This window comes from Triturus cristatus, chromosome 5_2 (assembly GCF_964204655.1).
Source record: "Triturus cristatus chromosome 5_2, aTriCri1.1, whole genome shotgun sequence".
Taxonomy (NCBI): domain Eukaryota; kingdom Metazoa; phylum Chordata; class Amphibia; order Caudata; family Salamandridae; genus Triturus; species Triturus cristatus.
In genome coordinates, this window is record NC_140588.1 from 374,940,090 (window position 1) to 374,964,440 (window position 24,351).

Below are 24,351 nucleotides of genomic sequence, written 5' to 3' on the forward strand. Positions count from 1 at the left end.
GTCAACCCTGGTTCACCACACTTTTGGAACTATCGCTAGTTCCACATCAAAAACTGCATCTCTCCCCGTATCTCTTAACCCAGAACCATGGAGAAATCAGACACCCAGATCCTCAAACACTGAACTTGGCAATCTGGCTCCTGAAGTCTTAGAGTTCGGGTACCTCAACCTTCCTCCAGACTGTATGAATATCATTAAAGAAGCCAGGAGACCTACTACTAGGGCATGCTATGCTGCAAAATGGAAACGATTTGCCATTTACTGCGCTAACAATGACATACAACCACTGGATGCTTCCATCCAAAACATCATTTGCTATTTATTACACTTGCAAAGATGCAATTTAGCGTATTCCTCTATACGTCTCCATCTAGCGGCATTAGCAGCCTATTTGCAAAATATACAACACCTGTCCCTCTTTAAGGTACCAGCCATTAGAGCATTTATGGAGGGAGAATTATTCCTCCAAGGTTACCACCTTCCCCGGTGTGGAACCTTAATATTGTTCTAACAAGGCTCATGGGTCCCCCATTTGAACCAATGCACAAAAGCGAACTGCAGTTCCTAATTTCCTCATCGCAATCACATCCCTGCGAAGAGTAAGTGAAATACAAGACTTAACTCTCGAAGAACCCTTCCTACAACTACATCGGAACAAAGTGGTTCTTAGGACGAATCCAAAATTCCTCCCTAAAGTCATTTCCCCTTTCCATCTAAACCAGTCAGTGGAACTGCCAGTCTTCTTCCCTAATCCAGACTCAGTAGCCGAGAGGGCACTTCATACCTTAGATGTTAAAAGAGCCTTGCTGTATTACATCGACCGAACCAAACCTTTTCGGAAAACCAAGCAACTGTTTGTTGCTTTCGATCCACCACATAAAGGCAACCCTATTTCCAAATCGGGTATCGCCAGATGGGTAGTCAAATGTATCCAAATATGTTACCAAAAAGCTAAACGTACTCTTACCGTTCCCCCTAGGGCGCACTCCACGCGTAAAATAGGGGCCTCTATGGCATTCTTAGGGAACATCCCCTTAGAAGACATTTTGCAAAGCAGCCACATGGTCTACTACACACACCTTCACTAAGCATTACTGTGTTGATGTGCATTCCAAACAACAAGCTTCAGTAGGCCAAGCTGTCCTAAAAACTCTATTCCAAACTGCTGCAACTGATACAGGTGACCACCACTAGGGGAGACACTGCTATATAGTCTATCCTTAGTGTGTGATCTGCAGCTCATATGCCTCGAACGGAATATGCTACTTACCAGTATGCATCTGTTCTTGGCATGTAGAGCTGCAGAGCCACACACGCCCACCCGGGACCTGTATCCGTTCCAGCTTTGTCTTAATTAGACACTACACATGGACATCATTTCTCTTTACTTCTTACACACTCCATCATTTCCCATCATGGCGAAAAAAAATCTGAGGATGGAGTGGATGCCCATGCGCACTGCTGTCCAGGGGAGGAGTCACCAATCTCGTGACCAAAGACTTCTTCCGAAGACAACAACAACCTGCAATCATCCGAGCCCAACACCAGATGGCGATCTTATCCTTAGTGTGTGGCTCTGCAGCTCTACATGCCAAGAACAGATGCATACTGGTAAGTAGCATATTCCTTTTTTTTCTGACTTCATGTTAGTATTTTGACTTTATGAACAGTACAGAGCTCTTAGTGCTAACTGGTCCAGCTCACAAGAATGAAAAGTAATCTTCCTGGAATGGAACATGTGGAAAAGAGTATTTATATCATATATTTGACAGACTGTAGACCTGAATTCTGAGTATTTAACAATTGTTCTTGAAATTTTTTAATCCATACTCGTGTATCCTGAATTTCAAATGTACAATACCATGGTAAATATTTACTTCCTGGTCATTTGCACAGCTCTCACTCAAATTGATTATAATTTCACATTTTTATTTTAGGTATTTAAGAAAGCTTATATTCCTCGAACGCTGACGGATGTACCGAACTATGAACGGGATGTTGATATGATGATGAAGTTGAAGGAGGAAGATATGGCCATAAATGCACAGCAAGACAACGTGAGTAAATGGTATATTTATTGATTTCATGATATCTTGAGGAGCATCATCAACTTCTGCAGCCCTTTTTGAAAATGTTTTGGAATGTATTTATTCCTGCGCCTCTTATTTATTGTGAATTCAAATAATTTTAAATGGTGCATTCACATTTGCTGTTCACAACCACAGCTCATTGTAAATCGACAGTGTGGGCCTTTTTGTGACTTTTGGCAGGGCAGGCAGCCTGCTAATGTTGTGCCCCCACACTGCCAAGAGTCTCTGCCGCCCACCCGATTACAAGTAATCTTGTGGTCGGGCGGGCGTTTTGGCAGTCCCTCTTCAGTGTGTCTTTCGAATACGGCGGTGCCTATGAAAGAGGCACCGTAATGGAAACGCCACACGGGGTTCCTGCACGGCATGGACTCGAAAGTCCATGCTGTGCAGGAACCAGGGTGGGCACATGTTGGGCATCTCCTGCATGCATCCCAAGGCTGAGGGTACACAAGTGGTCCTTTGGGCCCCCTTTGTTTAGGCACTGCCATCACTGCCAGACCTCCGTGAAACCGCTGGCTGTCCTGAAACTTGCACCACCTGCATATTGCATAGCCCCTGACCACCGCAAGGCAAATGTTCCCTGGCAGAGCCGGTGATACGATTACAGTCCGACTGCCCAAGTCCTAATAGAGCGGTCGGACCGCCGGTGTAGCGGTGGCTGGCCCACCGCGCCACCACGGGTCTGTCGGTCCTCGGACTGCCAGACTTGTAATTTGCTCTGTGTGTCTTCTGAACTAAATAAACTGAGCACTCCATTTTAGGATATTAAATCCGTTATAATGTTTTTGAGTTCAAATCTTCGATTTTATTTGCTATACATCTTATTTCAACGATATTCTTTGCAAATTATTTATAGCATTTCCTCAACCTGTTTTGGGATCCATTTAATTTTTCATCTGGTGTAATTTTACATTCATTGCTGGAACTGAGATAAAGGAATAAGGCCCTTGACCTGGTTGTCTTTCGCCACCTTTTGGGCGAGAGACGTGTAGGAGGCAGCCTCAAGCCCTACCCAAAGGGCAACTTACTTTGCAGAGCATTTGGATCATTGCTAGGTTAATCTCTTTGCCATCTGAGGCACGCCAAAATGTTCTCTGAATGGACTGTGCTTCCCATGGGATGCCTTTTTCATTAAAAACACGAAGCAACACTTTTTCATTAAAAGGGCAGGGCCAAACTTTCCACATGTTCAGATAGTGGAACAGTGCATTTAACCTAACTAGTCCAGCTTTCCAAATTTCAAGAATTTAACACTGGCCATTACCAAGAAAAGGACTAGCCATGTTGCTTTATATAGTTTCTTAGCATTTGAATGAGTCCTAATGTCACAATTTTCTATTACATTCTAGATCTTGTACCAGACGGTGACAGGGCTGAAAAGGGACTTATCTGGGGTTCAGACGGTAAGCTAATTCTATAATGAATAGTATTTATATTTAAGGTAATAAAAACAGGTGACAGTAAAGGTGAATTGTTTCCTGCACTACATCAAATGGGATTTTCCCTCATGAAACGATGTTTTAAAGAAAAGAACATTTAAATGGCAGAATGAAGAGTGTTGATATGTGTGTTAATTGATCGTGCAGGGGTGTTAATGTTAAACTTTTCAATTTGGAATCTGCACACTCTCCATTTGTGTGCTGTAAGTGTGACAAACATGTTTTATTTCATTGCTCATCGTCTGTTTCAATACATGATTTCTTGTGAATATGTCTATAAAATGATGTATACAACAGTGGGTCCAACAAGGAATGACTGTCTTCCATTTAGTGGACTGGTGTCATTTTTGCTTACCTCATGGTAGTGAAGGATGTTGTTGACTGGCCCCATAGAAGGTTCCAAAGTATTCTTTACCACACTGTCAAGTCGACTGCTGCCATTTGTCATGCCACTATTGTTTTCACTCAAGTGGGTGGAGAATCTTGTCTGAAGTTGCATAAATATCTGAGCAAGGTCAGTAACAAAGTTTTGTCCTGACTGCAATCATAAAGGAATTTTGTTCAAAAGATATTGGTCACATTACAGGTGCTTCCTCCAGAATCATATCCCATGTGAGCAATAATCCCTCTTTGAGAAAAGGCAGGTAGAAAGTCCCCCCAAATTTCAAAGTAGCCTTGTTGGTTCAGTTATTGGGCAAATGACACATCTTTGACGGTGTTTGCGTGAAACTGCTGGTGCCTCCATCCTACTCGCAAAGATAGTTGCAAACACTTTCAAAACGCTTCGGTAAAACACACATATAAATCTGAAACACATAGATCCTATATATTTATATGTAGCGGGTGGCAGGGTCTCTGTGTTGGCCTCCTGCCTCATTTTGGGCCCCTCCCATCCTGTTTCTCACTTGATTTTTGTTATCTGTTTTACTCTTTCTTTCTTCTTGACCTCTTGTAAAGCGCTCATATACTCACTTTGGGTCAAGCTTGCGCTATATAAAACTTTATATAAATAAATAAATAGAACTTGATTTCCACCAATAATGGCACGCCCGATGGCACTAGTTTTGTGACTATTTTGCATAACAGTGCACTGGCCTGACATAATTTCTTGCATGCTTACCTTAATACACAAAGTAATCTTTTCAATTCTTTAGTTTCAAATGAGCTCTCTGTTAGGAACATCAACAAACTGAAATATAGCACAAAATATAAAGATTACCGTGCTTACTTATATATATATTATCAATGTTGGGTGTTTCCTATTCATCCACAGCCCTTACTTTTGTGGAGCAAGGAAATAATATTAATCATTAACCATGTTCTGATTCAAAATATACTTTGAACAGTTTGTCAGTACTGTAAATTCCTTGTATGAACCTTACCCCCAGCTGGCAGAAGGGATCTGGATTTGTTTCAGCAGTGCCACTTCACTGTTGCAAAGGGGTGCTGCACAACATTGTTTAATGAGCCAGAAGTGACTTTAGAGTCCTGCATTTGGGACAGCTAGAGCAGGTGACGCTGGTTCATTTTTGTTTGCTCTCCAGTAGATAAGGATTTCAGAGCCCTTAAGGCTTTCCTTAATGTTCTTCGAGTTTCTCCTTGTTTTTCCAGAACATGCCACTTCCAAAGTCTTTGGACTAGCCCTGCAACAAATGTCACAAGAATGTCAGTCACAGACTCTCATAAATTCTACTTTTGATGTCTGGAGCTGTAAAAACGTACAATCTCTGCATCAGGAAACTTGCAACCTCTGCACCATGATGCAACTGAAGGCCATTTAGGAGCGGAGGAAAGTTCTCAATGGTCTCTCAGAAGGGAGGCGGGGACTCTTACCACATCCAGGATTTTAACTTAGTTCTTACCCAAAAATATGCCATATGCACCATGTTAGACCTGTCAGCCCTTTGGGTGGTCCCTCCTCATCATTATTTATTTTGTCCCACTTTTGCCTCAAACCCTGTTGGTATTTTTCCTTTTTGGGAACCACCAGACTTTTTAGTATTGATGCAGATTCAGGGAGCCATTTTATCTACCCCTGGAACTTCTGTCTGAGGGCCTGGAGCACAAAATGGTGGCCACCCATTGTCACCTGTGACATCACTGGAACCTACTAGAACCTTCTGCAACATTCTGGAACCCTGTGACAGTTGGAGGCGGTTGAGAATGTTGGGAAGCTAAGTCAGAGTTGACAGTTGGAGCTGGCAGTTGGCACCTGACTGGTGAAGAGAGAGCAGCAGAAACCTGAAGGAGGAAGGAGTGAGGCAGCAGGGGTGGAAACTTGTGCCTGGAGTGGGGTCCATAAACCCACCCTTGATACTAGTCCCTACTGACTGAGCCCAGCCTGGAGCCCTGTGTGGGAGAAAGCAAGAAAAACCATCTTAAGGACCTGGACAGCAGGAACAGGCCTTAAAAGTAAAGAACAGCAAGTTCCTGACCTGGTTACTGGTAACTTCCTGGAGTCCGACGTTGAGAAGCCTAGAGACCTGGGGCCGGAGGTGAAGAAGCGGCGCTGACTGGAAAGCAGACGTCGTACCCGGAGCCACCAGAGGTTGAGAGAGGGTGCCGACGGAGGTCGTGGAGAGTACCAGAGGTCGTGGAGGAAGACACCTGAGGTCGAGTGTGCGGCGTCGACGGGGGAGTGAAGTCCGCCCTCCGGAAGCGTGCCGGAGGTCGGGAGTGGAGATCGCACTCCGGAGTCGCCGGAACCTGAAGAGAATCGTGCCGGAGGTCGGGAGTGGAGGTCGCACTCCGGAGTCGCCGGAACCTGAGAAAAGGAGCACCGGAGGTCGGGAGTGGAGATCGCACTCCGGAGCCGTCGGAAGTCGACATCGAGCCAAGACTGCCCGACGTCATCGAACCGGAGGTCGACATCGAGCCGAGGCCGCCGACATCGAACCGGAGCCGCCCGAAGTCGACATCGAGCCAAGACTGCCCGACGTCATCGAACCGGAGGTTGACATCGAGCCGAGGCCGCCGACATCGAACCGGAACCGCCTACCGACGTCGTCAAGAACTGACATTGCGCCGAGGCCGCCGACATCGAACCGGAACCGCCTCACGGCGTCGACACGACTCCAGCGGCGTCGGAGCTTCATAAAAAGGGCAGTAAGTGGAATAGAGGGCGCCTAAGGCCCTGTGGAGCCCTAAGAGACCATCCTAGGGGCTAGAGAGGTGCTGGAACCAGCTTGATTGTGCCAGGGGTGAGCTGAGACTAATACAGAGGGGTTGTGTAGTGTGGGAGAGCCAGATCTCTAGATTCCCCCTTGATCTACCTCAGTTTAGGCCTCAGCCTTGTCCAAGCCAGGGAGTATACCCCTCAGGCCATCCAAATCTCTGCAAGCTGGGATTGGGTCAAATCATCCCATAGTACCTCAGGAATGTGAACTGATTTTCAAGTGTCACTGTTGGCTTTTATTATTTATTGAGAGCACTGTATTTATTGTATTCATCCTATTTATTGCCTCACAGTATTTATTGTTTCACAGTATTTATTGTCGCACAATATTTATTGTCTCGCAGTATTTATTGCCTCATAATATTTAATTGCCTGTTATGTAATGCACTTATATTTATGCCTTGATTATTTATGATCTACCTTATTTATTGAATCGTTAAGATAGTATTTATTTGACGTACCCTTCCACAGGAAAAGCCTTGTGTACTGTGATTGTATTATTATTTATTTAATCGGCAACTAAGAGAAAAGAAGATAAAGAGATATATTTTCAGTATAATTTTTAAGGTGTAGTGTCGTTTTTGGAACGGATGAACGCATGGTTATTGTGTGGGTATGACGTATGCTTAACACGGTGCCTTCCTTCCCGCTCGAGCCAAGCTACCACAGTGCGTCTGGGAGAACACCACCACCACCCTTCCGGTGTGGGAGTGGGTTTTTCTAACACACCATTAAAAGTACTAGCACTTTTTTTCTCTTTCTTGTACAAAGAGAAATCCAAGAGATTGAGACAAAGGCTTGATTTCTCCGAACCTGTCCCTGATTTTGATCAATGAATCGGGTGTGGTTTCTTCCCTTATGGTCAGGAGGACTTCAAAACCTTCCAGAATGCCATCCTAGCTATTTATTCCCAAATTCTATTTGTGTGTTTTGACTGAGGTGGTTACAACAGTAATAATGGAATTCAAATAAAGTGTTGCTGTCTGCTGGTAAATTATGAATACAATTACCTGCAGGTATTATAAAGTGGCCCACATGATTTACGCATTTGGGACCCCATAGGAAAAGTGCATTAGACACCATCCCACTTTATTTATAGTTTAGAAATATGTTATTTTGTATATGTAGGTACCCCTGAAAACAGAAAAAGCCATACTCAGGTGAGAGCTTTATGCCTCATTAATGTGCATGGAAGGCATGTAAAAGAAGACAGGGACACATACATATAGCCCTGAAGAAGGGAAGGCCCCAGACCCACATGGACTCTTTGTGAGGGCCGAGACATTTTGGCAAGAATCAGATGTGATTGAGAAAATAATGCTCAATTAGAACCCTGTACTTATATTTTAATTAGCCCATGGTACCCTATTAATAAATAGTCATTCTGATTGGGTATACCATGAGGTTTTTTTAAACTCATTTCTCAAAAGGAGCCCTGCCTCATCCAGAAAGATATTTTATATAAGAACTCCCAGTCGTGGTTGAGTCTGCCATGGTGGTACTATCCTACCAGGGTGTAGATAGGCACCGTTGATGTAGCATGTCACTATCTAGTTGGTGGAACATCCATTCCAAAATCTTTGAATTTTCCAGTAGGATCTCTAATTGGTTTCCTTGGAATTTATTTTTAATAGCCTGGTTACTATATCCTTAACCACGAGTTTGGACCTGAACTTGGACGACACAGTGAATGTTTTTACATGCAAAAAAGAAAAACTGAGTTTCTTAAACTTATGAATAGATAATGGTAATGTGCAGTGGAGAAGTGCGTATAATTTCTCTTTCTAGCTTGGTTCGTTCTCTACGTGTCCACTATTCCCAGATTGGATAGCCAGTTCACTCTTCCCTTACGATCACTGCCATACCGCCCAGTCCCCCACCCCCAGTTCATCCAGGAAGTGTCCCTACCTCCATATATTCCCACCCATTATCAGTAGGCCAATTGTTATAGTAAATTATTTCTGGATTCTGTGCTTCAGGAATGCTCCTTGTCCCCGATTTGGGGTACATACCGCTGATAGTGATATTGGGGCCCCCTCCATTGACCATTTAGCTGGACCCCTCTACCCTCCCCATCAGCAAAATGATGCTACTGTGAAGCTCAAATGTTGTGCTGGCATGATGTGCACTCATCTTGTTTTAATTTTGTAGAATGAGAAATATTGTGTATAGTCCTGTCTGACAGGTCTCAGTGCACCCTCATTGCCACTGTGCACCTTTTCCTGTACTACTTAGGGATTTGTTGGCTATAGTGGCGAGCTGCTGCTATGGCAGTAGTTTGCTTTAGATGGGCTCTGGGCCTAGCGGGGAGAGGCGAGACACGCCCTCCTCCTCTTTCATCTTGGCCACTCTCAGGGCGGGGACTAGACATGCCTTTCTGTGGCAATTCTTATCGCCTACGACTATTGTAATCGAACAAATCTGGACAAGAATGGGAATCATCAACCAAGAATGATGTGCTTTTGAGTCATACTGCTTGTTATCTTCAAATGTTCAAAATGTCTATTATTAATGAGTTCCAGTGGTTGTTCCACATCCCCAAACTGGAAGTGGAGTGGCTTCATCAGTGGAAACTATTCTGGGGTGATGTAAGAATTGCGAAATATATGGAAGAATAAAGCTTTGAAATCTCATTAGAGCCTCATCAAAAACACCATGTAATGTAAAGGGAGTCCTGGTGACCTGAATTTCTGGGTTTACTGCCAAGTTTTTAGTCTTTTCGTTTACTGGTATTGAAATAATTTGTTTCTGTAATAAGTCAAATCGTTCCTAAATTTATTTTTTCTTTATACGTTTTTTTCCACTTCCAGACTCAAGTTATGTCCCTTGTTATCTTTTACAATTCCCCCCGGTGTATCCCAAATGTTATCCTCATTGGTCCATAGCCACTTCAGTTTAACTATTTCCACCTCCATCAGCTCTGGGGGCTTTTTTTTTTATTTTTATTTAAACGTTTCGTGGTTTGGTGAACCCAGAAAGCAAAATGGTCACCCAGCAGGTTTACTGTGGCCGTCCTGTAGATCTGTATACCATCACGAGGGTGTGGGCTCAGGTCATCACATAGGTCTTGTTTTGCATACAAAAAAACAAGAATTACTCTAGATTTTAGGTAACCTCCACATGCACAGATACTCAAGCCTTGCATAAGCCCAAAGTAGAGCGCTCCTGTAGTATGGCTAGATACAGCCAGCCACCAGGGATGCATCTGTGGTCAATATTCTGGCATACTGGCAGTCCCTGGTCTGCTGAAGCCCCTTTTACTGCTTGAACTGCCCGAACTGAAAATATGGTTTTAAAAGTATTTACGCTACAAGTGAGGTGTCTTCCAGAGGAGGCTCCTGTCGAAGAATGACAAAGAAACACCCAGCAAGTGGTTTCTGGAAACAAAATGCGTCTTGTCAACGCAGTGAGGAATTCATGCTGGAAGGCAAAATACGTCACCAGCCTCTGCCAATGGTCTGGACGGGATGTAAACGTCAAATAATTGTTTGATCCTTGACAGCGTTCTACATGCGCTTCAAAGTACTGACAGTACTCAGAAGGATACTACTGTTATTGAGAGCATGCCTGAGCACTCTGGAGAAATGTAGAGTCAGCGCAAGACCTTCTCTCTCCTGGCCCCAATCCCCTGGTCCTTTACTTAGGAATCGTATAAACAAGGCGAGCCTAATCCTTATAGGTTTATTTTTACCACCTCTGGCATTCTTCGTCTGTGTTCTGGGCAACTTCAACAACCGGACGCAGATGAAAACGTGCAGGGCATGAGAGGTGGCTGAGCCACACATGGAAAGGAAGGGAATTATTTGAACTAAGAAGCAGGTTCACATGCCACCACAAGGTGTCAGCAGTTGATCATAGTGATAGCCTGTAAATTGAGTGACATTGGAGTCAACGTAAAAGCATTTTTTTCGTTTTCTTTTCCATGACTTACTGCGATGAATTAGGTCTGGCATTTAGCCAAGACCATTTCATTTTACTAAACGTATACATACTACATGCTTACTTATAAGGGCTTTCAGCCATCCCTCTTTATCTGTTCGCCCATTGTTGTCATTCCCATATTACCTCTGCCCACTGTAGCATACAGCATGGGCTATTGGTCAGCACACTTCAACCAAGGTTTACCTCAATTTGAGCGATTGTATTCTACTCTTTCACAAGCAACACATCTGCACACAAAGTAATTAACTTTAATGCCAGGCACTACTATTGCAATGTGTCCTGTTTGAGACAAAAAATCTTTTTGCTTTCATCCAATTTATGTTTTTGTTTTTTTAAACACATTGGTGAAGGTCTTGCAGCTACTGAAACAAATAAGGTTTACAATAACAAAACAAGCATTGACAGTTCCAAAAGGTTGGCAGCCAACACCAGCTATAGAATTTAAATTTGTAGGAAGAATATATGTTTAAATTGAAAATAAAGTGGTTTTATTTGTTTACACGTTTTGTACAGCTCTCCTTCACTCAGAAGTATGTGGGCGCTTTACAGGTCCAACAGCTAATTAATTACGTGTAATATGTATTAATACAGCAACCTTCAACAGATAATAATAAAGAGAACCTAATAGTACTGATAGGGAGGGGATTAAAAGGTTGGACAACTATCTATAGGCCTTCAGCAGATAATGAAGAAAAACAAAAGCATGCAAAAGAGGGCGGAGTAGACCTGTAGACCGCTACACAATTAGAAGTGAGCCTTTAAATGTAAGCTGAAGGATGTTAGTCTGGGGTTCAATCATAATTTGCTTTGTAGTGTGTTCCAGAAGGCGGTAGCTCTTCCTGAAAAGGATTGGTGGTGTTTGCGGGTTGTTATGAGGTGAGGAGCCACCAGGAGTAGTGTATTCTTCGTTTGAAGATCTCTTTTGCCACCAAATAATATCAGCAAGATCCAGAGGTAGTAGAGGGTGTTATGATGCAGGGCTGTGTATGTGAAGCAACCCGGCTTCAACTTACTTCTAACTTCAGTTGGAAGCCAATGTAAAGCAAAGAGGATGGAGGTAATCTGTCCATACTTTCTCAAGGATTTGTCTGGCCTTAGCGTAGAAGGTGGCCTTCAGAGGATTTAGTGATGAATGTGGCAGACCTGCCTGGACATCATTGCCACAGTCCAACAGTGATTTAATCAAAGCTTACCAGCAGCTTTGAGTTGTTTAGTTTTCTAAAAAAGGCTTAATTTATTTAGGGCATTATGTTTGACATTTACTGCTATGGAGACTTAATGAACGTTCTTTTTGAATCCTAATGAAAAAATAAAGGGCGTGGGAGAAGGAGAGAAATCTGAAGTCATTGGGTCTTTCAAATCTACTGTTTCAACTCTCGAAAATGTTCTTTCTTCCTTTTGATGGTCTTCTTATAGACCTGATTTGAAGCTTTGGCAGGCATAAAGTATCTTTGGCCAAGTTGAAGTTCCCCGCTAGCCATGAGGTTCTTGGGGTCTGGGAGCCTCTGATATTCACTATTTCTATCTAGTAACACATCTGCAATGGGCCTCGGTGTCTGATGGGTTGTTACTTAATCAAAATTCCTATTAACGAAAATAACTGCAGAAATTATTCCTCCCTGGCTCTGCCAAAGGCCCTCCTCTGAGGACCTCAAATCAATTGCTTCCTTCAAATTGTCATCTTTTTTTCTAAAGGAGTTTAAAATCGCCAACCAAGCAGTCACATATGCTTCAAGCATTGCTCTATGTAATATTATAATATCCCCAATGTTAGGCATGCCCTCTCAAAGAATCACTGGAGTCCTGGGAAGAGTCAGGCTTACTAATAATAGTTATTTCAAGAGGGTTCCCCGCTGTCATTCATGATCTTAGTAGAACATTATGGAATACACATGAGTATTTCACTGCATTACGAGCCTCCAGTGCACACCTTGGTCCAAGAACTATGTATGATGGGGACTATTCATGCATGCACCTCGCTAGCAAAACTGAAGTCCAGATGGGAGACAGATATAGAAAGGGCCGTCAGTGATGAGGAGTGGGGAAAACATTTGAATATCCCCACAGCACAGAGTATCCCTTAACACTAGATTCAGATATATTTAATTTAACATACTAGATGAGGCTTACCTGAACCTCAAAGTACTAAACAAAATGTACCCTAATGCTGTCTCTGAGTGTCCCAGGTGTCGCACACTAGAGGCTGTAACAAAACATGTTTTCTGAATGCCCCAAGTGGGAGTAGACTGGAGTAAGATCATGACTATACTTGCAGCTACAACGAGGCTTGGCGACCTGAACAGGATTGACAGCAGTATTTTAGGGCTGTTTTTAAATGCTGAAGAACCGAGAGCAAGTTTTTTTCAGTTGTCACTTTTACTACCCAGGAGATCCATCACTCTGAAGTGGAAGGACCCCCATCGCCCTGCATTTAAGCTATGGCTTGGATCAGTCCTTAAATAGTAGAAGCTGAAAGTGTGGCCCTTTGCAGGAGACCTTAGAAAACACCTCATAAAGAGACAATTGGACAACCTAGTTTACATACATTGAGAAATGAAATAAGCGATGACACCAGGCCTCCCTGAACACTTAAGTGTTTGGTCAGATCTCAGCAGGAAAGACTGGAAGACCCGGAAATGCATGAGGTCATGGCCATACACTAATCATGGTGGGAAAGAGCTAAATTACTTGTTACAGGAGGAAACTACTCAACTAGATCATGGTCCTTCTCCTATGAGTCGTTGACTTTATGGTTAACTTATAACCTGCAAAGTGCTCCTCTGCCTTTTAGCTAGGTGTTGTGCTGTAGAAATGCCACATACATACATACACACATACATACATGTTGCAGCAGTGGCACTTGCCCATGTGTGCCCGACTGAAGAAGGAACCTGCCATCTGTCCTTGATTGTGATTGGCAAGACAGAGGCACAAGGGACCGATTGTGATTGGCATGACAGAGGGAGTAGGGACCCATGCCTGAGTGGTTCCAGCTGCTGCAGAAGAAGAACCTTGTGAACCTGTGGTGCGTACGCCAGGGTACCGTGCAGATCGCCTGAGTGACTAAGGCCAACATTGAACCAGACTGTGCTGAGTGGACTAATCTGCTCTGAAGACAAAGCTGCTGGAGGCACTCTGTGCTGAAACACTGATTGTCTGTCTTGGTGCTGTTGTCCTGAGTACCTGATCAGATTTGGCCATCTTTGCCCCAAAGCACCTCGAAGCTGTGCTACTGGAGTCCTGCATCTGGAAGGAGGGCTTGACATCACCATGCCCCAGAGAGGCCCAGTGTGACCACCATCAAGATTTACCTGATCTGAGGAACTGGACCCAATGCTTCCGCAAGGCCCACCTACTGCTTACTCCGTGGAAGCCCAGGAGAGGGTCACCAGCGGAAGCCATTAGCTCATGCCTCTGTCTTTGGGACTCTGCTGAGTAGCCTGCAACAGCCCAAGTGGCTATGAAGCGTGACTTGACGGCAGCCCATCACAACTTCCGTGAACAGAGATTGAGATTAGAAGGCCACCATTTCTGCCCAGAGAATGGGAAAGGGACTATTTGGCTGCTCCAGCCATAGAAAATGTATGCTAATGGAGTGAAAGTGCTTTCGTGCACTAGCGTCCATGCCATGAATCCCTAGCAGAAAAGGGATTGGATGGAGTGAGGGGCAGCCATCCTGCTGGTATAATGGACTCTCATTCATGCATCGGGTGTCTGATAGCGGTTGTGTTATGTGTAGTATTGGTCCTTACAGGAAAAGATGGGTAAGTAAAGTAACAATGGCCCTAAGTAATAACACCTAAGTTAAAACATTGAATTACTTTAATGATAAAATAACGAAGTTCCAACGCAATTTATGTGTCGGTGAGATGAACACGAGCTTGGTGCTCTCTCAAACGGGATACAAACATGTGAATAAAATAAAGAGCTTTATCAGAACAATCAATTCAACGTCGGCTGTATGAGAAAGACAAATGTTTATGGGGGGCCCATGACAACAGTCAACGACGTTTCGATCCCGTTAATGAATGTGGGATCATGATTGGGACTCCTATATTAAAGAACCCCAGATTGAGATGAAATAGTAACAGATGCAAAGGAAAGGAAATTGGAACGTATTTAAATGGCCCAAAAATATATACACAGCCACTCATTTATTATTCGTGAGGTAGGACACTGTACTTACAGCAACTACTTCAACAAAGGCACTGAAAAATAAGAATAGATAGAGAGTATTGTTTGATGCAGGGGACCCATGCAGTGGGCTCCGAGAGGGATGGTAATCCGGGAAAGGCTCAACTGTAAGCAAGGGGGAGTAGGAGCTGGTGTGAAGGTCTACAAATTATTTGCTGGGAATGTATTCCGTAGCTGTGCTAGGTTTTGTTTTTTTAGCAACTTTTATGTTCTCACACTGTTATGTCATTCATCTACCCCGTCCGTTGCCTTTCCCAGGCACATCCTGGCTCTACCCTCTCTACAGGATAAATTCCTGGCCATTACTTCGTAGGCCAGGTGATGGCGAATCTTACTGATAAAACTGAATAACATGAGATTGATAAGGTTGATAGGGTTTGAATAACTGGCAGATATACCCTTTAAACAGTTTTGTGTCCCTCTGGTGAGTGCGTATAAGACGACTATTTGATAGGCGTAGGGGTGGAAATACTTGAGTGTGAAAGGCACCAAGGGTCTGTGGAAATAAGTTATGTTATCTGCGGCCTTCTTGGTGTCGCAGTAAGTGGGTGCTTCCAAGGATGCTGCATATGTTATGAAAAAAAGAACACCTTCCACCCGAATACTACAGAATTAGACCTTGTCTGTAAGGTTTCATGTTTTACATAAACCGAATTGATTAAGAATGTGAAAGAGCCAATGAGAGTGGTTTTAAATGTCCTTCTCACCAATAGATTCCTTCGCTGCTTGAAAACAAAGACGAGCAGGAATGCAGTGATTCCGATTCGTCAGACGCCGCCAGCCGTGATGACGCCGAATCGGGCTCTGATAAGGAAGATGAGCAGATTCACCCTAAAGATCGATCCACTGAGCCGGAAGGAGATAAAAAGGTTGGTGCAACAAGAATTGTTTCGGCTTCCCTTTACTCAAAGGGAAAATATTTAACTTCCCCGGCATATATTAGGCTTGTTGATGGTTCCTTCCGTTATACCATGTTGCTTTCGCATTTTATAATTTTTCAGATTTCCGTGTGCGGTAATGTCCTCGCTCTGATAAAAACGCCTTCGTTCTTTCTTCCTATTTGTGAAGAAATAATAGAAAGAGAGGCATTTTTTTAGACTATTTCCAATATCTAAGCTTCAATGGTAATTCTCCTTCAAGGCCCTCATTTTGAGTGGACAGTGATTCCACGGGCGTTACCAGACAATAACAAACTGCGTTTTCGTTTTCTTTAAACATTGTAACTTTTCTTTTCCCCCTGCACACTTTGACTGGTAAAATATACCGAAATATGCAATGTGTGTGAGGAAAAAAAGTTCCAGGAGGAGTATTAAACATTCAGGCATCAGTGCGCATTCCTAATCTCCATCCTCGAGGCAGACACATGATGTGGCTAAGGTCAACGTTTTGCAATTTCACGTTCAACAGCTTACAATGCTGTTGCCAAGAATGGGGTTTCTAATGTTAGAGCTGACCACATGGGGAGAAAGCATCAAACTCTGCCAGTCATTGAACTAGATGGACACTGAACTCCCGCATAGAGAAACAAATATTGCATTGTGACAAAAAGCTAGTACAACTGAATTGTATATATCCAGTGTTACCTTATTTCTTTTTTGTGAATCCCAGTACATTTCTCCAGGGATGCGTCTCTGAGTATACAAAAAAGATATATGCAGCTGTGGGCTTTGACTCGGTCCAGAAACGTTTCTGTCTCCATACAGATGGTGGCTTCAAACTGTTTGCATACGGGTACTCTTTTTTTGATTTACTGCGTGTTATTCTTCTGACACCCATCTTTAGCTAGCTGGTGTTATTTATTATATTCCTTTTATCCAAATAGATGTACAAGGCATGTTCATCACTACATCAAGCAACAAGAAAATGAAGTTAACTCTAAAGTTAAGGTTGGCGTACCCCTAGTTTGCAGGGGAAGCTTGTTTTGCGTAGTAGGTTGTAGAAGATAAAAAAACAAGCATTGGCATAGCCAATAAGTCTCGCCTTAGGGACCTTACAAATGTTTAGCTATGCAACAGTTAATGTTGTTGCAGTAAGGATATTGTGCTGCATAACTAAATACTTATAAGGTCCCAAAGGCGAGAGCTATTGGCTATGCCAATGCTGTTTCCCCTTTGATATGAGTGGTGCCCTCAGCAACATTTTCTCGAGACAGTAGATAACCGTGGTAATGCTTGCTGGATGGTGGCATCATTCTTTGCCAAATGTTTTCCTACAGATGCCTCATTCGATCTGCCCGCAAGGATCATTACACACCAGACAGGGACTCCATTACCAAAAAGAAACAAGAGCAAACATGCTTTTTATCTGGGGCTCCAATTACCAGCCCCAAATCCTTCTGTTGGGCATGCTGCCACAGTAGAGAACAGCAGGGCCTGCACAAGGTATCTTCCCCCCCCCCCCGACCGTTCCCCCCCCCCCCCCCCACTGCTCGGTCACCCTGCCCTCCCTGCTTTAACAAGTAAATTGCCTAATATTCATTAGACTAGACTCGGAAGGTTAAACTTGTTAATGGGGACAGTTTCAGCCGCTTGCTGTCCCATGGGAAAAATGCAGCTGGTGGGAGATGACTTCAAGGACGGGGACGTGTTCTGTGGAATGAGCCCGTCCTGCTGGGAAAGGCTGCTGTATGAAAGTTGCGTCCTGCTGGGAAAGCAAATAAGCCAGCCCAGAGAGAGCCGAGAAGGCTCCAAATCACAAAGCAGAGTTAGGCTGATAAGAGGACTTTGTTGCCGTAATGACAGTGCTCGGGTTTAACTCCTGCACCTTTTATAGCAAGGCTGCCTAGAAATAGTGTCTCGTTTTTCAGAACTTCACTCGCTCATCTGTCCTCAGAAATTCAATTTATTTTGAAGCCTTGCATTTATTGGATGAAGATGCACATTATATTCTTTGTCTATCAATTTGACAGTACACGCAAAAATAACATGTTTAAAGCACATCAAAACAGTGGGGCCTATGCATCAACCAAACGAATACCGATTCCTTAATAGCGAAAATTAAGGAATCGCCATTAAGGAATCGGTAAATGGCATGCATCAACAGATTCGGTAAAATTTAGCGATTCCTTAAAAATCGCTAAATTTACCGATTCCTACATAGCGGGGCACGCAAACTCTCCCTAGCAAATAGCGAGTTCGGTAATACCGAATTAGCTAATAGCGAGTTCGGTAATACCGAGTTAGCTATTACCGAATCGGTATTAGCGAAATCGCAATTTGCCACGTCGCTCCGGGAACGTGCAGATGACATCACCAACCAGCAAATACTGCTGCCCCACCCACATTGCCTCGACAGAGGAGCAGACAGGAGCTGGGAAGGAGGACTGCCTGTGCAGAGTGAGGCCACACCGACTCTGCAAATCAAAAGCCACAAACATCATGGCGCAGGAAGTGCCATCCAGCGCAGAGTCTGCACGCAAACGAAAGCGTAAATTTTCAGACAGGGAGCTCGAGTACCTAATCGACGGAGTCTCCAGCAAACATGACCGCCTCTTTGGCAAGCTGTCCCTCAAGGTGCCTGAGCAGGAGAAGCGGCGCATATGGCTGCGCATCCGTGAGAGGGTGAATGCTGTTGGCGTCACGACCCGCAGCATCGACGACCTCAAAAAAAGGTGGTACGACCTGCGGAAGTGTGCCAAAGAGAGGATTGCGGAGAGGCTCCGGGAGGCGAGCAGGACTGGAGGCGGAGCATCCACAGCACCAGCCAACACAGCCCTGGAGGACCTTGTGGAAGGGACGATAGAGCGGGAAGCCGTCGTGGGGGTGACCCAGATGGACACGTCCGGCGCAGCCACAAGTGCCCAAGGTAAGATGCATGCATGTGCCCACACCCAGCATTGCGTAAATCCATTTCCATGCCCCCAGCCCGATCTCAGTGTGTCTGCAGCTCTGGCACAGACAGCTTAACACATGACACCAGTGCATCTTGGGAGTTGTAGTCTAGTCAGCCCAGTGTGCATGTACAGGCGTAAATCCAATGACCATACACCACATCAGTTGAACATGGATGGAGACTGTTCATGTAGTGGACCACAGAGGGAGATTAATGTGTACAACACTTGTAGTTGTAATTATCCCACTAACCATGCACTGTTTCACACACAGATGCATCACCTGGGGATTCGGACGACAGCAGCCAGCTGGTCATATCGGAAACACCCGTCGAGTCAGACCAGGAGACAGCGCAGGACGCGCATGCATCGCCAACACCTGCCACCCCAACAGCACCACCTCCACCAGCGCCACTAGCTACGGCACCTCCACCAGCGCCACAAGCTACGGCACCTGCACCAGCGCCACAAGCAACGGCACCAGCCAAACAGGCTGCATCTACTACAGCCTCAACAGCGCAGAGGCGCAGGTCCCAAGTTGCGCCCTTGCAGGAGATGGGAACAACCACCTCGCAATTGGCACCCAGGCAGAGCACATACACACCACCTGATGCACCACCTGGAGGTGCTAGACGCGCACGGCGGCACAGGGCTCGTCGCAGTTCCGTCTCCTCAGCCGAACAGGATGTCCCAACAACCTCTGCAATTGAGGAGAGGATGCTGCGTACACAGCTCATGCAGGGGCGACATGTGGCTAACATTAGCTGCAATATTGTGCGCCTTGCTAGGGAGATGCGCGCCATGGCTGCAGCAGTCACGGACATGAGCACGGCGGTCAGGGACATGACCACAGCGGTTGCAGAGGGCAATGCTCAGCTCAGGGAGGAGGTACATGAGCTCACCCGTGCCACGAGGGAGGGCCATGAGTGCCAGAAGAGGAGTCACCGGCAGCAAATGTTGCGTACCTCCGCCGCTACCAAGGCCATCACACGGCACAGCAACAGCACCGCTGTGTTGGCACGCCGCTCAGTCGCCCTGCAGGTGGACCTTGGGCACTTCTGCGGGGATGTGGCAAAGTCACTTGGACACATCACCACTGCTGTGGAACACCTTCAGAGCAGCACATGCAGTGCTGCTGCATTGGGAGGGGATGACACAAGTGAGGCTGCCTCCAGTGTCAGCAGCGTGTCACTGGCAGAGGCCAGCACCAGGCGCCGCAGTTCGCGTGCCTCCGCGGGGACAGGCCGTGGTGAGGCATTGGATACACCTGAGCGGAGGCTTGGGGTACGTGGGAAGCGCCACTAGACAGTTGGACATGCATGCAGGACCATGGTGGGGCAACCATGGCCATCCAATCACTGTGTATGCACAGGCGTGACTTTAAGGCACCTTTTATTTTCAATGATGCAATTGGAGCATGATTTACAATGCTAGTTTTGTTGCACAATCCTCAGTGCTACTGTGCATTAAACAGTTGCACCCCAAACCAACTTGTAATGTCTCATTTCCCCATGTTTCAAAAATTATGTTGCATAATATATGTCCGCCTCCTATGGCCCTCTGCTGTGTTTGAGATGTGTGCCTGTCGTCGTTGGGCGGGTGGTTGGTCAGCCCGGTGGTCGTCATCCCTGTCCACCTCTATTGGTATCCCCCTTCTGGTGGCAATGTTGTGCAGCATTGCACATACAGCAATTATCCGACAGCATGTTTCTGGTTGGTATAACATGGCGCCGCCAGTCTTGTGGAGGATACGGAAGCGGCTCTTGAGAATCCCAAAAGTCCTCTCTATCACATTCCTGGTGCTGATGTGTGCAGCGTTGTAGCGATGTTCCTGCGGGGTTGCTGGATTTAAGTATGGGGTGAGTAAGTATTCCCGCAGGGCGTAGGCACTGTCACCTAGAGGATAGAAGCATAGACTTAGCATTGGTGATGTACATACATGTGTGGTGTTGGTGTGGGCAAGCGTATTTCTACGTACCTAGCAGGAGTCCCTCTCCAAATTCTCCGTTGATGAGTCGCCTGTGCATTCCACTGTTGCGGAAGATGTATGAGTCGTGTGTGCTCCCCGGGAATTGTGCCACTAGGTCCGTTATGATGTTCTTGGCATCGCACACAACCTGCACGTTGATCGAGTGGTATGACTTGCGGTTCCGGAATATGTACTCATTTGCAGCTGGAGGGCAAATGGGGATATGCGTGCAGTCGATGCATCCAATCACATGTGGGAATTGTGCCACCTGGTAGAAAGCCTGTTTGGTGCGGTCCAACTGCTGTGGGGTTGTGGGGAAGCTGATGTGTGTGTGGAGCATTGTCAGCATGGCATCTAGGAATTTCCTGAAGAAGCGTGACAGTGCGCTTTGCGAAACACCTCCGGCCACCGCAATTACACCCTGGAAACTCCCTGAGGCCAGTAGGTGCAGGCTGCATAGGACCTGAACGTGCGCAGGGATTGCATTTGCCCGGTGTGTCTGGTGCTGCAGCAATGGTTCCAGGTCTGCAATCAGGCGCATGATCATAGCGCGATTGAGGCGATACTTCTGGTACACCTCGTTCTCATTCTGCCCGAGCAAGGTTATGCGCAGTCTGAAAACTCGCTCCTGGACCCTTCTCCTTCGCTGTCCTGCTGCATTGATCCGCATCCTCCTAGCAAGCATGTAGAGGGCAGCCATTTTGTGGGAGCCAACAGGGTCTCCTGGGCCACCTTTAAGGGATTAGTGATTGCCTCAATCATTTGCACATGTAGGAATATTTTTTGCAATTTTTTTTTTTTTTTTTTGTAACTTTACCTCCAGGTTTTGATTCCCCTTATTTAGCTCTGGCAAAATAGCGATTTCAGGCATTTTCGTTATTAGCGAGTTTTGTTGCATTGGGGTGCGATTCGTTATTTGCTATTGGCACTTTCCGGGAGCTAATAGTGATTTCGGTAACTGCTAATTCGGTATTTAGCGATTCGGTAACTTAGCATTTTTGGTATTACCGATTCGGTATGTTAGCGGATATTTATTTAGCGATTCGTTATTTGCTCACGTTTTGGGTTGATGCATTGGGATTGGGGATTTGGGACTCGCTACCGGGAGCTAATAAGGAATCGGTATTTTACCGACTGGATTTTGGCTTGATGCATGAGGCTGAGTATCGTTACCAAATTTGCAATGGGAAATCCTTACTAAGAAGCGCAAAGAGAAAGTGAAAGGAAAGAGAGAAAAAGATAAGAGACGAGAGAGAGGAACAGGCAGAAGAAAGAGACAGATGCACGAGAGGAGTGAAAATAAAGCTGACGAGGAGGGAGTGGGAGAAGGGAGGGGGTAGGGGAGGGGTGGGGTGGGGATAGAAAGTGAAAGGAAAGAGAGAAAAAGATAAGAAACAAGAGAGAGGAACAGGCAGAAGAAAGAGACAGATGCACGAGAGGAGTGAATATAAAGCTGACGAGGAGGGAGTGGGAGAAGGGAGGGGGTAGGGGAGGGGTGGGGATAGAAAGTGAAAGGAAAGAGAGAAAAAGATAAGAAACAAGAGAGAGGAACAGGCAGAAGAAAGAGACAGATGCGCGAGAGGAGTGAATAGAAAGCTGACGAGGAGGGAGTGGGAGAAGGGAGGGGGTAGGTGAGAGGAGGGGATAGAAAGTGAAAGCAAAGAGAGAAAAAGATAAGAGACGAGAGAGGAACAGGGAGAAGAGAGACAGATGCGCGAGAGGAGTGAATATAAAGCTGACGAGGAGGGAGTGGGAGAAGGGAGGGGGTAGGTGAGAGGAGGGGATAGAAAGTGAAAGCAAAGAGAGAAAAAGATAAGAGACGAGAGAGGAACAGGGAGAAGAGAGACAGATGCGCGAGAGGAGTGAAAATAAAGCTGACGAGGAGGGAGCGGGTAGGGGAGGGGAGGAGATTCACACACTGTAAGGCTGTAAGGCTTAATGAGCCATTACAAAAAGCCAGATGGCCTGTGCACGTTCACGCGCACATGCACACAAGCTTGAAGCCAGCAAAAGCCCCAGGTAGCACTTTGGAAACCCCCTTACTAAAAGTCGAGCAAGCAGCGCATGCGCTGCTCTAGGCTCGACCTAAAACCAGCTCAACTGAGAGGAAGACTGCAGGGTACAAATCATTAAAGCCGAACAACGTGTGCCACGTGTATATAAAGAGCAAACCAATTACTTGCTGTGTACAAAGATTTATGAACACACTTTTATGTGACTTGCATGTTTATAGTCGTCCATTGCCTGTTGGGCATTCTTTTTTCACACACTAGTGTTTCCTTACATGACCGGCTATATCTCTGTATAAGGTTATACTCGCTGAACAAAGTTTACTTTTCTCATTGTATATATATTTATTTTTACCTGGATGCATTAGTTCTTATTTGCAATTGTAATCATGACTTTTTATATATCACAGGAACGAAAAAAGCTTACCAAAGAAGCCCAGAGAGAAAAAAGGAAAACCAAAACCCCAAAGCATGTGAAGAAACGAAAAGAGAAAACCGCTAAAATGAAGAAAGGCAAATAGAGGACATTTGAAACTGTACAGTGTTGGCGAAGCTGATGTTTCGCAACATTTTATATGTATATTTCTATTTATATATTCATCTTAAAGGTTCTTGATAATTAAACAGTGTGTGAGGTCTGTCTGTGTGTGTGTGAGCACATGTGCATCAATTTGGAGCAATGTATTCTGTACAGTACCTTAATAAACTATATTGCTATTGAGATGTGGAAGAGATCGGACTCTCGTCGCTGGAGCATAGAGGCATATTCCTTTACAATGCTAGAAAAATGCGCATTATAATTAATAAATTACTTGTAAAAGAAAGTACCAATGGTACAAAGCAAAGCTGGTGTCTTATCAATTATGGTAACTTTAGTGTAATTAATTAGAGAAATGTAAGCATTCTGATGGATACTTCCAACCACAGATTCCTCAACTTTAGAATATTTCTCAAGCGCCAGACTGGATTTCGAAGCTTTTTATATCCGTGCTCCAGGTGCCCCTAGGTTGATGCCTTGCAGCCCACTTTGGCTTCGTTCTGCCCCAGAAATAATGGAGCGGAGATGCATATAAGCACCACCCCTGCACGTAACATCAGTTTCTTTCTTTCTGTAGCTTTGATCATGGGTCTGGAGCGCCACTCTCAATTTTGCCTTTTTATGACCCCCAAATACTGAATCCAGTGTGCAAGAGAAATGTCCCTGCCAAATCTACTGGTTTCAAACCACGACTGCAGAAAGCGGATGTCAGTCACAGACCCATGCAAAGTATGCCTTTTTTTTTTGGCTTCAGGCACGAATCCAAGTCATGCGATGAGTTGTGTCCTCATACGTGTGGAACCAATCTGGGACTTTGAAGTGAAGCGGTTTGTCGTAGAAGACAGGAAGAACTTCCGGACCTCGGGTTTGACCCACTCTCAGTCCAGTTGAGGGCGTGCCCCCACTGTTGAGGCTGCTCTTGTGAGAGGCCCTCATCACAGTTGAAGTCATCTGGTAAGTCAAAATCGAAGGCTAATAGGAAGCTTAAGAAGATGAAGCAGCACTCAACTCCATCCCGCCACTAGTTACATAAAGAGAAGTCGCGAGGACATCAAGGTGGCATTTGATCTCACTCCCAATCTCCAATTGAGGAGCCGATTTTGCAGTTGATCCTGATGCACCGTAAGTTCCTCGGGCCATCGGTGACACAACAGCAGATTGAGGCC

The 24,351-nt window shown here is 45.2% G+C and overlaps 1 protein-coding gene across 2 annotated transcripts in view; it reads left to right on the plus strand.

Moving 5' to 3' along the window:
* The window catches only part of RIOK1 (RIO kinase 1), a 219,907-nt gene extending 196,415 nt beyond the window's left edge, over positions 1–23,492 (plus strand). For both annotated transcript variants that reach the window (XM_085607225.1, XM_085607226.1), the window contains exons 14-17: positions 1,938–2,057; positions 3,440–3,493; positions 15,554–15,709; positions 23,058–23,492. In XM_085607225.1, the coding sequence (XP_085463351.1) occupies positions 1,938–2,057; positions 3,440–3,493; positions 15,554–15,709; positions 23,058–23,168 (441 nt within the window). In that variant the 3' untranslated portion in view covers positions 23,169–23,492. The remainder of the gene's footprint in view (positions 1–1,937; positions 2,058–3,439; positions 3,494–15,553; positions 15,710–23,057) is intronic.
* The last annotated feature ends 859 nt before the right edge of the window (positions 23,493–24,351 follow it).